The 12,594-nt window shown below is 42.8% G+C and overlaps 1 protein-coding gene across 6 annotated transcripts in view; it reads left to right on the forward strand.

Annotated features, from left to right (window-relative positions):
• The window catches only part of mpp7a (MAGUK p55 scaffold protein 7a), a 69,730-nt gene that overhangs the window by 40,058 nt on the left and 17,078 nt on the right, over positions 1–12,594 (forward strand). For 5 of the 6 annotated variants that reach the window (XM_085418137.1, XM_085418135.1, XM_085418138.1 and 2 more), the window contains 5 exons: positions 4,735–4,853; positions 8,831–8,908; positions 10,045–10,125; positions 12,090–12,221; positions 12,378–12,459. In XM_085418137.1, the coding sequence (XP_085274263.1) occupies positions 4,735–4,853; positions 8,831–8,908; positions 10,045–10,125; positions 12,090–12,221; positions 12,378–12,459 (492 nt within the window). Of the gene's footprint in view, positions 1–4,190; positions 4,526–4,734; positions 4,854–8,830; positions 8,909–10,044; positions 10,126–12,089; positions 12,222–12,377; positions 12,460–12,594 lie in introns of those variants that run through there. The other variant, XM_085418140.1, reaches the window with a different exon arrangement.

Genomic DNA, 12,594 nt, shown 5'->3' on the forward strand with positions numbered 1-12,594 from the left:
CTGTGACCCTCTTCAGGCAGGTCTCCCCATCATGATGGTCCTTATGCTCTTAAGTGTTGAATTGTATGGAAATAAATGATTGTTGATTGAGCATAAATACACCGAGTATTGTCCTTCCTTCAGCCCAAAGATTCAAAGAATTGGGAAATTTCAACAAAAGTATTGAGTTGTATTTTTGTTATTGACCAAATACTTATTTTCCACCCTGATTTACGAATAAATTCTTTACAAATCCTACCATGTGGATTCATGGATTTTTTTTTCACATTCTGTCTCTCACAGTTGAAGTGTACCTCTGGTGCAAATTACTGACCTCTGTCATCATTTTAGGTGGGGGAATTTGCACAATCGGTGGCTGACTAAGTACTTTTTTGCCCCACTGTACTTCATCTAGCAGGCATCCAGATGGCATCCTAGTCAGATCCCTTATTTATCTGACTCCTTTAAATGCGGAGCAGCAGCTGCTCTACTCCGAGCTCCTCATCCTGTCTCTAAGGGACAGCCCAGCCATCCTTGGAAGTATGGATGGGAATTGATCAGAATTTATTGATTCTGATTCCATTATCAATATCAGCTGTTGTCACCATTGTTAAGTAGGATCTCAAAGACATTACATTTGTTCAAATTAATTACAGACTGTATGCTCAAAGGTTTGTGCTCGTCTGTTTGTAATCTGTTGAAGTTCAGGGTCTGGGGTTGCCATTCACTCAGCTTTAACATCACTTTAGGTTCTTGGCTAGCTTAGCATTAGCATGTTGTCTATGCAGATACTTGCAAAGAGCCAAAGTTGTGTTAAGAGCATAGTACAGTTGTTTCTGTCCTGGATATCATTTGCACTTTAACACCCGCTGATTGTAGAGCAAGTGCAAGTGGATAAGTGGAATCGATAGGCAAACACATTAACAGTTCCAAGGACTTGGACTACTGGGAACTGTTTCTCTACAAGAACTTGTTATTGATTCCCATCCTTAATTAGAATGAAACTCATTTTTCTGCCAAATCTATCTTTAAAAGTGAAAGCCCAAAGAGGAACCAACATTTAAAATGAAAGAGGTAGGAACTGAAAAAAAAGGAGAGAATAAACTCAGACAATAACACATAGACAAAGAGGACATAGAGTAAAGGAAGTTACATTCAACAACACAAAGGCTTATACAAACAAGCACTTCCATAGATTTATTCAGAGGTAAGAGAAATGAATCTAAGCTAAACTTCAGGAGGAAATAAAGAATATGGTACTTACACTGTGACACCTGACTTTAAAAGAATCATGAGAAGAAAACAGACAATATGGTAGGGATGGTGTCACACACATTAAATTACTAATGTGTGTTTTTTAAAGGGAGTTCCTGACTTGATGAGTGGGAAAAAATGACATTTTCCATACCTATGATTTGTTGCCAAAAAGCCACGCCATTGTTTATATAATAATTCATATAAATTTAATAACTTGAAAAATGTTAACCTCTAAAAACTGTAAGTATGTCTGTAAACTTCAATTTGTAGATACATTTCATCAAAATGTTTGTGTTTTGATGTGTATTTTCCTGAATTTGTATGCAGCACACATCCCCACATAGCAAAATTTGTAAGGCCCGGATCTGGCCCACACATTGTGCTTACACGTGGCACACATACCACAAAGAATGACGGCCCTTTGGTGGCCCAGATCAGGTTACCAGAGGTGGCCCACACATGGGCCAGCACAGGGCCAGTTGCAGACACACTGCTGGCCCTGTGCTGGCCCAGAACAGTTTCACCTCTGGCCCCAGATATCAGCCTAATGTGTACCTTAATCAAGCCATGTAATAACAACATGTGCTGGAACATAATAGAACAAAAGTAACATGACGAAACTGTGTTCAGACAGTGAATGGACTGATTCTTAACTCAGTGCTTCCTAACTACATTCGTACACATTCACACTCTTGACATGCAGACTGGAGGAGCCAGGGATCGAATCACTAAGCTTCCGATCAGTAGATGACCTGCTCTACCTCCTGAACTACAGCCACCCAGTGGTAAACATGAGTAAACTGTCACTAGGTTTTGGATAAAGTGTACACTCATAAACCTGTCAAACCTGCATTTGAAACGTTGGCTACCATAGCAGTATAGTATTGCAACATGGCATTTGGGTCTTCTAACTAAAATAGGAAAATAGGAACATAAATAGTGCCATCATTCCCAGACCTGGCCCACATCTGGTTGACATACACCCTGCCATGACACCAGTCAGTCAGAAGTGCCAGCTTGATCCCAGATCCGGGCCAGACCTATTTTCTATGAGCCTGGGCCACATACACCAAACCACATCGGGCCAAATGTGGCATGCCATCACATAAACAGTGCCATCTATGCCAGGCCTGGCCCATATCTGGATGACATATCACTTACCATGCCGGAAGTCAGCCAGCAGTGCCGGCTTGACACCAGATCCGGGCCAGACCTGTCTGCTATTTGGGCCCTTGTATGTCATCTGACAGTTCTAGCTTATTAAACTGGCAGGTCATAGTGACAAATAATGGGGTTTTGAGATTTTCCATCCAAATCCATCAGTCTGCAACTTCTGCTGTCACCCTGTTCCCACATTTATACTCAAAACATGTCAAATCTGTCAGCAAAACACCAAACACATGCCTGACAAAAATTCACGCTCCTCAGTGTGATTGCAGTTATCCATCAGTACATCCTCTTCTGTAATTTCTTTTATCAAAGTTCACTGAAAACCGTTTTTTTCAGCAAGTTTGGCAAAAAAAATTTCAAATAAGTATCTTTTACTATCAAGTCTACTGCTTTGTCAGTAAAGCTGTTGCTTGAGGCTGTCTTTCCTCCTCTCTCAACTGGAGAACAGGAAGGTAAATCAAGCCTCAAGTGGATTAGTGAACATGACTCTCAGACATGTTCACAAGGCAGTGTTTGAAATATGTTGTCACAACACTATTCCCCCAGCAGTCTGGCAAACCTCGTAAATCCCCCCATATATTGAGGGGGGTCCATAATTCACCGAGCACCTGGGAGAAAGACAAAACCCAGCGTTCATTTCCTCTATTCACACGAGTTTGTTTTCATCAGTTCGTATTTTGTAAGAAGATCAGTATAGTGTGGGAAGTGGGCTCCCTTAGCAGCCCTTTCTACACCCATCACCTCATCCCATGTCTCTTTAAATCCTTTAGTTGAATATATTATGTGAGATGTTCTGTAGAGAGTTCCAAGTTGTAAATGATTGAGAGGGCCAGCTGCCCTCAGTCGGCTTTTGTTAGCTACAAAGCAAACTTTCTGGTGATGAGGACACCAGAACCTGCATCTGGCCTGCATCATTATGTGTAAAAGTTCTCTTGGTCTCTCTTCCCCCCTTTTTTTTTCTCCAGAGAAACGGTGAGGTATGAGGCGCTAACACTGCACAGGAATCATGTCAGGGTTTAGAGAAAAGGACAGGATATCATACTGATGTATCCTGGTGCCCAACAGCAGCAGATGGAGAGCATGACATAAGCTCTCCCACAAAACGTCCAGAGCTGCCAGTACACACTGACTCTAACCTGGTCAGAACCCAGTTCAGTCAGTCGCTCGTCCAGCAGTCAACGTCAACCATCAATCAGTCCTTTTCAGCTCTGACTTACTCTGCTTCTGTCTGTGGTGATTTTTTGCTCTCTCCTTTCTCTCTGTTGCCCTGTGCTCTGATGAAAGACACTCTCAGAGAGGTAGCCAAGCCACTTGTCTTTGTTTTGACGTTTCAGTGGCTCTGCTGTGGATATGTTTAGAACTTCTTCACGTGATCAGTGTTAGTTCAAAGGCTTTAAAGCACCGTGTGGTTGTGTTTGTGGAGTTTGAAACTGGGGGGCCTTTTCTGGAGAATTAGTGAAGGGGTCTTTGATGCAGCTTGACTGCATTCAGTATGAGCCTGACCTTTAATGCATCACCTAGTTTGGTGGATCACAGCCAGGCTGAGGACCAGAAGTGAGCAGCAAACAAGTATCTGCTACCAGTCTCCATCAGCTGTGCTCCAAGACTGTGTTGTGTTTGGATGTAACCCCACTCACTCACTGGTTTTGTGCTCTCTCCGTCTTGAGTGCTTCACCTCCCCCCTGCTTAATCTTGAAACCATCAGCTCCCCAGTCTGGTTCTCTTTAAATTGAATTTGAAATCTTCATTCTTTTTATAAGCTGGGTGAGTAAAACCCTGAAAGGCCTTGTGGATTTCAGCATCCGCTGTTCTGAGAGGATTCAGATTTATTCCCTGTTTTTTTTCAGTTGTTTCTAATCATGGACAGAAGCGTCCCTCAAACAACAGGAAGGGCTGGAACAAAAGCAAGAAGTAAAGGCGGGGGAAGGGAAATAGTTTATTGCCTTTACGTTTCCTCTTCTTTCCAGTGGCAAGAAAGGGAGGGATATCATCGTCTGTTTTGTCGCTCGTAGAAGTTTGAACCATACATTTTTGTTTCTGTTTTTTTTAATGCGTAATAGAATCAGCATGGAAGGAAAAGGAAGAGCATCCACAGATTATAATTAGAGCTGTAGTCTGTGTAAGTATGTACTCCTTCCTAAAGGCACTAGTACAGGACTTTGTGTGTTTTGTTTTTACGTGTGCATCTGCTTTCTGCCTGACTCTGGGTGTGTTGGGTGTATATGTATTCATGCACACATACAGCACTTGTGTCTTTTGCTGTGCATGCAACAACTCACACCTCCCACTACCACACTGACCCCTCCTGCTTCCTCTTTCCTTCTGCAGGTCTGTATGAGCTGCTGGCGGCCCTGCCATCCCAGCTGCAGCCTCATGTCAACTGCTCTGAGGACAACACCTTCCTTCAGGATATGTTTGGAGAGAGAAGTCTCCACTCACTTGTTAAGGTACAACAAACAAATAGAGTTATAGGAATTTCGCCTACATATTTTTCAGAAAATCACGTGTTGTTTAACTCATATATGCACGCACTGATAACTCTTAAATACACTTAAAACACTTAAGTAATTTCATTTAAGTGCTATACATATGAATACCTCAGTTTAACCAAGCCTAGCTTTAATTGCACATGTAGATTGTGTACAAAGTTTATTGTCAAGAAGGCAGACAACTAAATTAGTCACATAAAAAGTCTTGAAAAGAGGAGCCCCCGGCCTCCAAAGCAATTATTATTCATGAATTACAGTCCTATTGCACCATCTACCTGCCCAGATCTTCTAATTCCTTCCTCTACCAGCAGGAAGGGGCCTGTGGTTTGGTTACTGCCTGTTAAACTAGATAGCTGCAGAGATTGGGGAGAAGGTTTGTCTGAAATCTTTCTCTGATTTTTGTTGTTAAATAGAGAACAATTTTCCCCCCTAAACATGGGGTAGTTTCCTGCAAATCGGCTTTCCATTCTTTATTATTCAGTAAATAAATGTAATAGCTGCTCGACTGCTGTGTCTGACTGATTAACTGAGCCATCCTAGTGAGCCAAATGGACAGACGGGCAGACTTTAAAACGCACACAAGTACTAAACAACCATCTCGTCTTACTCAGAAACCAGATGCAGCATTCAGGCTAACATCATGGACACACCATTAATAAAACCTTAATTATCCTCTTCCTAAAGCTCGGCCACCAAATCTCCACAGTCCACCTTTATTTGGGATTTGTGTAAGGTTGTAGAGGGGATACGAAAGAATGGCTAAACAGCAGAGAGAAAACACACACATCAAGTTAATCTGACAGGCTTCCCAACCCAGGTCGCTCACTGGTTGTAATTGCCTCACCTGGGTAATTACAACCAGTTGTTGGTTACTCTGTCTGGAAGGAGAGAGACGGTCCAGAGGAGGAGGTGTCACAGATGGAGAGAGAAACAAGAAAGAAGTAGAGAATTCAGAGTAACATGAAGACTTAAACCAGACATATGCTCTTTCTGTCTCTCTCACCTGTACTCACCAGATGGTCGGGACGTCTCACATCCATCCTAATCCGATTATGTTACAGAGATGAAAGAATTATTGTCCGATATCATCTTTCAGCTTTTATTTACATCTGTTTGTTGCTAGAAAATATTCTCATGACACGAGCCAGGTGCTTATTTATATTTTAAAAGCCTCACTTGAATCCAAAATATATCCCCTTCCTTGCACTGTCTTACTTTGGATTTAGGCTGCCTTCCAAATATTTTCATTAAAGTTCAATGGTCGACTGCAGCCCAGATTTACCGGATCAAGCACGTTGTTCACAAACAAATACCTCTGAAATGAGCCAAAAGTGGCTAGATGATGATAGATGAAGCCAAATGCAAGGTTATGATAGGGACAGGGGAAGGAAGAAGGAAACTCCATATTGCAGCAGACAGGTCACAGTATGCTGTTGACTACTGAAAAACTTTTTGAACCATGTCAAGCACACTGGAGGGACAATTAAAACAAGAAGAAAGCTACAGGTCAACCAGTCCCTATTCTATCATTTTGTATTGTCTGTATTGGTAATCAAGGAAAATCCCACAGCCATTACTCCAGTTTCATCCATCCCTCCATCCATTCTCTGCTGCTTTTCAGAGTTGCGGGGGGACTGTGGAGCCTATCCCAGCTGTCTTAGGGCGAGAAGCAGGGTACACCGTGGACAGGTCGCCAGTCTGTCACAGGGTTTTGCTCCGGGTCACTTTGAAAAAGATGTTCAGCTTGTAAAGGATGTGATGTGAAGTTTTCTGGGCAGAGGTCTTAAGCCTGCTTAAATACTATGTTTTATGTCTTCGGGTATTTTGAAAAGTCTCCAAAGTGTGCAACCCTGACCCTAAACATTACATTAGTTCATGTTAGCAAACTAGTGACAGATTATTTCAAACCAATAACTCAGTGGAAAGAAAAATAAAACTAGTTAGCCATAATGTTAGGGCTTATAGATGATGTTCACAAGATGCAGTTAGCACTGTTTTATATAGTGTTATAGAGTGATTTGACCCCCATTTATCTCAGGATTAATTCTGAGATAATTGGGGGTCTAAAAAAGTTTACAGCATGACAGGTTGCCGAAGCATCAACAGCAGTCCTAACATCCATCAGCATGTCCACAGGGGAAAAACATGTTTACCTCCACGACACGCCTAATGCACCGTGTTTTATTGCTGAGTAATAACGGCTTTATGCAGGATTTGAACTTCTAAGCTGACCTTGAAACATGACTGTTGTGCTGGCCAAGACAGAGTCCTAACAGGCTGTGATTGATCTCGGCAGACTGTGTGGATAAGTCCAGCTGAAATGGCTGTAGCTGTTTAAGGCCAAGATTTAAACTGGAATCTTGATGGGGAGAGACGATGTAAAGACATTTCACACGTCGTTGCGTCGCGTTTTCTTCACTGGAAAGTTATAAAAGTGATTTTGATGGGTGACATTTGGTGTTTGGGTAATGTTTTTGAATGACATCATGTTTTGGATTTTGGTGTTGGTCCCTGGTGATTATCGAAGCCAGATGACAGCTTGAAGAGACTCAAATCAACTCATCTACACATGCTGCTCATGTTATTGCTAATCAGAACTTCTACCAGGGCCAAAAACATTGAGGTCAAATACCGTCCTGTGAGTGTGTCAGAACATTCAACTGTCAGTGATTCTGACTTGCTTTCCTCCGTATTTACAGTACTGCTACCATCTAGCTTTAAAACATAATCACCTGTGTTGCGAGGAGTAAAAACTATGTCTAACATTCCTAAAACAGATGTTTTAATTGCACAAAGCATCTGTAGCCGTTCAGTGTGACAGCAAACAAACTGCTTTTCTTGTCTTTTTCTGTCCTGCTGAGTGATTTTCTGTCACACATTGTCACGGCTCCGTGTGTGTGTGTGTGTGTGTGTGTGTGTGTGTGTGTGTGTGTGTGTGTGTGTGTGTGTGTGTGTGTGTGTGTGTGTGTGTGTGTGTGTGTGTGTGCGCACTCCCGCATGTGTGGATTTGGCCCTTTAGATATAGAAGTGGCCCAGAGCGTCTCTGTCACTCTCTCCTCAGCCAGAGGCTCCTCTGTTCCACCATCCTCCTGGAATGCTTTCTAGGACATCCAGCTGGAAGCTCCAGGCTCGGGGCCCAGCTATCAGTCAGACCCGTGGCCCAGATCCCCTTCACCATGCTGGGCCTGAGGAAGGAGAGACGCAGGAGTGGCTGCTGGGAGGAAAGCTGTCCCTGTCTGTTCCTTGATGGGACCTGACAGCAGCCTGTAGGCTGTCAATGCATTCCTTCGCAGCTGCTTTTAAATCACAAATGGGATATCTGTAGTGTTTTTTGTGAGTCTGTGTGTGCGTAGGCACAAGTGTGCAACTGTGCCTTTGACGTTGTGTGCGTGGGTGTGAACGTGTGCTTTGTGTGTATATAAATTATTCCATCTCTGCTCCACATATGATGAAGTGGTTTTGCGTGTATAAATGAGTGAAAGTGAGCGCACGAGTCAGGCTTACTTTCCATTTTAGCAACTCTCCAGAGACGCAGCTCTGTCTCTCAACACTGTGCAGTCACAGCGCTGAGGCTGATAAGGAAATGTTTAGCCAATTTCACCAGACTGTTGAAATGATTTGGAATCATCACGGGGCCACTGGGACATATCGAATGCATGGTGGAAAACTGGATTGTTTGTACAGTGGCTAAGCTAACTGAAATACTTAGTGGATCGAGGGAGTGAAAGATCTTTGTGTGTGCTTTTGGTATTTAAGGACATGATTTAATGAACTCTGTGTATGTACAAGATGGTGCTGATGAAGGTTGTACATGTTTTCTCACATGTCTGTTTGGAGACGTGCACATGGCTTCCAGCGTGCACACTTTTTCTTCCACATGTGCTCACTACTATCTCAATAACTACCTTAATAATGAATACAATCTGTCCTTTCAGATCCACGAACGGCTGCAGCACTATGAAGAGAGCAAGCCCGCCCCTGTCCTGGAAGGAGCTGCACCTCTGGCACGTGACGTAAGTGTTTTAAAAAACTTGTTTAAACTGATCGATCTTTTTATTGGCTGGGAGGCAAATGAATCGATTAAAGGAACCTTTGGTGAACAGTGTCTGTCTAGATGGGTTTCGGTTAATGGAGGTTTAATTTATTGACTAACATAAAATGACACTTCAACCCTCGTCTGGCCCCGGCCGTACTGTCTAGAACTCCCAGCAAGTGACTGCCACCGCTCAAGTGAAACCAGCATGGCCAGTGCCGTTGGTGTAAGCAAGTGAGACACACCACATCATCAATAAATAGTTCAAATGATGGCCACTGATCTAGAACTGTATGGTTGTTATGGTTGACTTGTATCCTTCTCCCTGTTGGAAAACCGTTTTCCTCTTCTGGCTGACTTCCAAACATCTTAATACAAACTCTGCTGTTACTTGGACAGATCACTTGGTGCCATCAGAGAGCATTGGTCTGCATTTTATTCCTGCAGGGTCAGATACGAAAAATACAAACACAGAGAAAGGGTTCATCAGTGTCAAGTGGCTTTCATGTCAGTTTTTACTGTGTGGGATGGCTTGCTGCTCCTTTCCACACTCCAACCAAGTCCAGGAGGATCTTCCATAAATCAGTGATGCTCTCAGAGCTCCCATTGTTTCCAGGTTTAACTGACTGTTTTCTTTAGTTCTTGAGATTCTCATTGGAAAATGATCTGGTACAATAGAAGATTTATCAAAGGGCAGGTGCCAGTAGGTGGGAGTTCTAGGCCACATGACAAAGTGTGGCCTTGCCTCCAGCTGCGATTTACCTTATTTAAGACAAGATGAAGCTGCAGATAAATCCTGTAACTGAAAGAGCTGCATTTTTATGTCTTAATACAATATGATACAAATAGAAGATACACCAACATAACTTCTTTAGATAAAGCATAACTAGTATGTTTATCTCTCTAAATGCAAGTCCTCTATTCATTACTGACACAAAGCACACCTTGCAGAGTTGAACTGTTAATTACAAACCTCTACCATTGGTTTTTCATTATACAGACTGCTGTTGTCTTCTTGTCGAAGCATTGAATGTTCACATGCACACCTGAAAAAGAGAAGCATGCTTAATGGTCTGAGCACAGTTGTGTGAACATTGTGTCCTTGACTATTTTCAGGTGTCTGATGAGCTGGAAGGCAAATCAGCCAGTCAGGATGTCAAAGAGCTTCTTAAACTGCTGGCAAACCCACATGTAAAGGTGAGTAAAGGATTTGCTTATTTTGTACTGAGCAGGTTTTAACAAACTAAAACCACATATTCTCTTTGTGGAGGATTGTATTATTCCATCCAAAAAACAGCAAAGCATTTGGCAATTCTGGCTCTGGATCTTTGCTGTTTGCACAGCAGCCACATTAAAGCGTTACAATCATCGTGCTGTACACAAAATAACACGCCTGTTAGATCCAGGCCTTGTCTCGTTTTCTTGGCTGCCGTTGCTGACCTCGTTAGCCAGATGCAGACAGCTACAAAATAAATTTACACATTTTTATTTTCTAATGCATAACTGGGGCCATCCATCAGGGCCTCCAGGTGTCTCAGCCAGACAGAGCTGCCTTCACGACGGCAGGATAGAAGCAGAGTTGGACAGGCTCCGTTTTTAATGCGCTGTCGTCATGCTTGTTTGGGCTCTGCCAGAAACAACAGCTCTCTAGTTCTCCCCCAACATAGCACACACACACACACTTACAGTACATGCAAATATTTAATACCTATCAGTGTCAAACAGCAGGAATTCAAGAGATGGTGGTTCCCAAACATGGATTTTTCAATGTCTGAGCTGGTAATTATGATTCATTTCCTAAATTCTCCAAACACATTAAGAACAACTACATTAATCTGTTCAAAGACAAGTGTGGAGCATGTGTTTTTTACAGGTGCTATAGGTACAGACACACATATTTCACCAGGCAGCACATATTTTAGACATAGAATCAGCAACTCCACACACACCTCCAGCAAACTGGTACTCATTTGGCTCATTACTATGTTTTTCCCCTGCACCTAACACATATAATTGCTGCTGTAGTTGTGCAGTGGTCTCTCAGCTCCAGTGCAGAATGGGGTCAGCCAAGCAATTCCCCACCAAACAATGGAAAATGTTCTTTCTGCTACTGCTTCCTCCATTGCTGGCTGGTGAATTTTGGCAGACGGTGTAGCAGCACAAGCCAAAGAAGACAAGCTGGAGAGGAGTGGCATTTTATCTCTGAAGTAGGATCAAAACCAACCATTTTTAAAGATTTCCTGGCTGTGAGATTTTCTTTACATGTGTTATTCATTTGGGATTCTCTTGATCGAAAGAAGTTATTATTTTTAGTTATAATAAGGTAATACAGACTCTTTGCCTTCCAAAGACTACTCACATAGCTCCAGTTGTGTCTCCTCCTCTCATCTGCTCCCAGTTAGCAACATCTTGAATGCTGTACTGCAGCATGCTCCCATGTCATAAAACACACTGCTTCTCTTCTCACCATATCCTCCTCTTTCTTCCCTGTTTCTCTTGCTCTCCACCCCTCTACTTTTGTCTGGCACTTTGGTTGGAAGATGTTTTTCTCAATTTTTTCCCCCCCTCTAAACCACAGAAAAAGCAGCACGCATCTAGCTGCATCTTGGTCCGGACACGCGGTTGTTAAATACTTTGAAAAATGAATGTCTCCTGAATGGCATCATTCTCGTCTGCGTCCCGTCTCTTTTTATGCCTGCTCGTGAAAGTGTGAAATATCTGAGCTGAGAACTTTGCTTTTGAGTCTTCACCACCTTACCCTGCAAAGTGTGGATTTTGTGGTGGTCACATTTGCAGCTCTTGCTGAGCAATGGTGCAGGGCGAGCCTGGGTTGCCTTTAATCAGAGAGATGTATGGAGGGAGAGCACGGGCCTAATGGCAATTAACGCTTGTTCATCTACAAGCTTTGGCCTTGAATGCTTTCAAATCCATCACCCAGCACATGAGGGAGACAACCCAATTCATAACCATCCTCCCTGCAGTCTGCAGTGTCTCTGTCCTGCTTAAAAAAGGAAGTGATAGATCGGACTCTTAATAGCATGCATGGCCATACTTTATTTAGCTAAGTGGACTGGGGTAAAGTTGAGGCCTTCGTGGCTTGACAGATAACCCTTGCCTGTTTTGTGTTTCCTCCCATAAATCCTATTTTCTCCTTTTTCTAGAGCCTCCTGTCCGTCCACGACGCAGTTGCCCAAAAGAAGTATGACCCCGAACTACCTCCGCTGCCTGAAGACATCGATGACGATGAAGATTCTGTGAAAATTATAAGATTGGTCAAGAACAAGGAGCCACTGGTAAGTAACTTAACAATCATCCTGTGTGCAGTATCTATCTGTCTCTACGCCTTAATTTTCATCTTTACAGTGATTTTAGGTCATTGCTGTTTGACTTGCACATCATAATGTCATAAAGGTAGAAATGCTGTTATAATGACTATTCTTCTTTTATAGGGAGCAACAATAAGACATGATGAGGGCACAGGTGCCATCATTGTGGCCCGGATCATGAAGGGAGGGCCAGCTGACAGAAGTGGTTGGTTCCAGCCTTTTTCTCTCTTTTATAAGTTTGCCTGTGTGTGTGTGTGTGTGTGTGTGTGTGTGTGTGTGTGTGTGTGTGTGTGTGTGTGTGTGTATACTCGATTCTACTCAGTTTTCTGTCATTTTCTGT

Source organism: Rhamphochromis longiceps, linkage group LG9, assembly GCF_057381845.1.
Source record: "Rhamphochromis longiceps isolate RC_006_pf linkage group LG9, R_longiceps_female_GT1.1, whole genome shotgun sequence".
NCBI classification, from domain to species: domain Eukaryota; kingdom Metazoa; phylum Chordata; class Actinopteri; order Cichliformes; family Cichlidae; genus Rhamphochromis; species Rhamphochromis longiceps.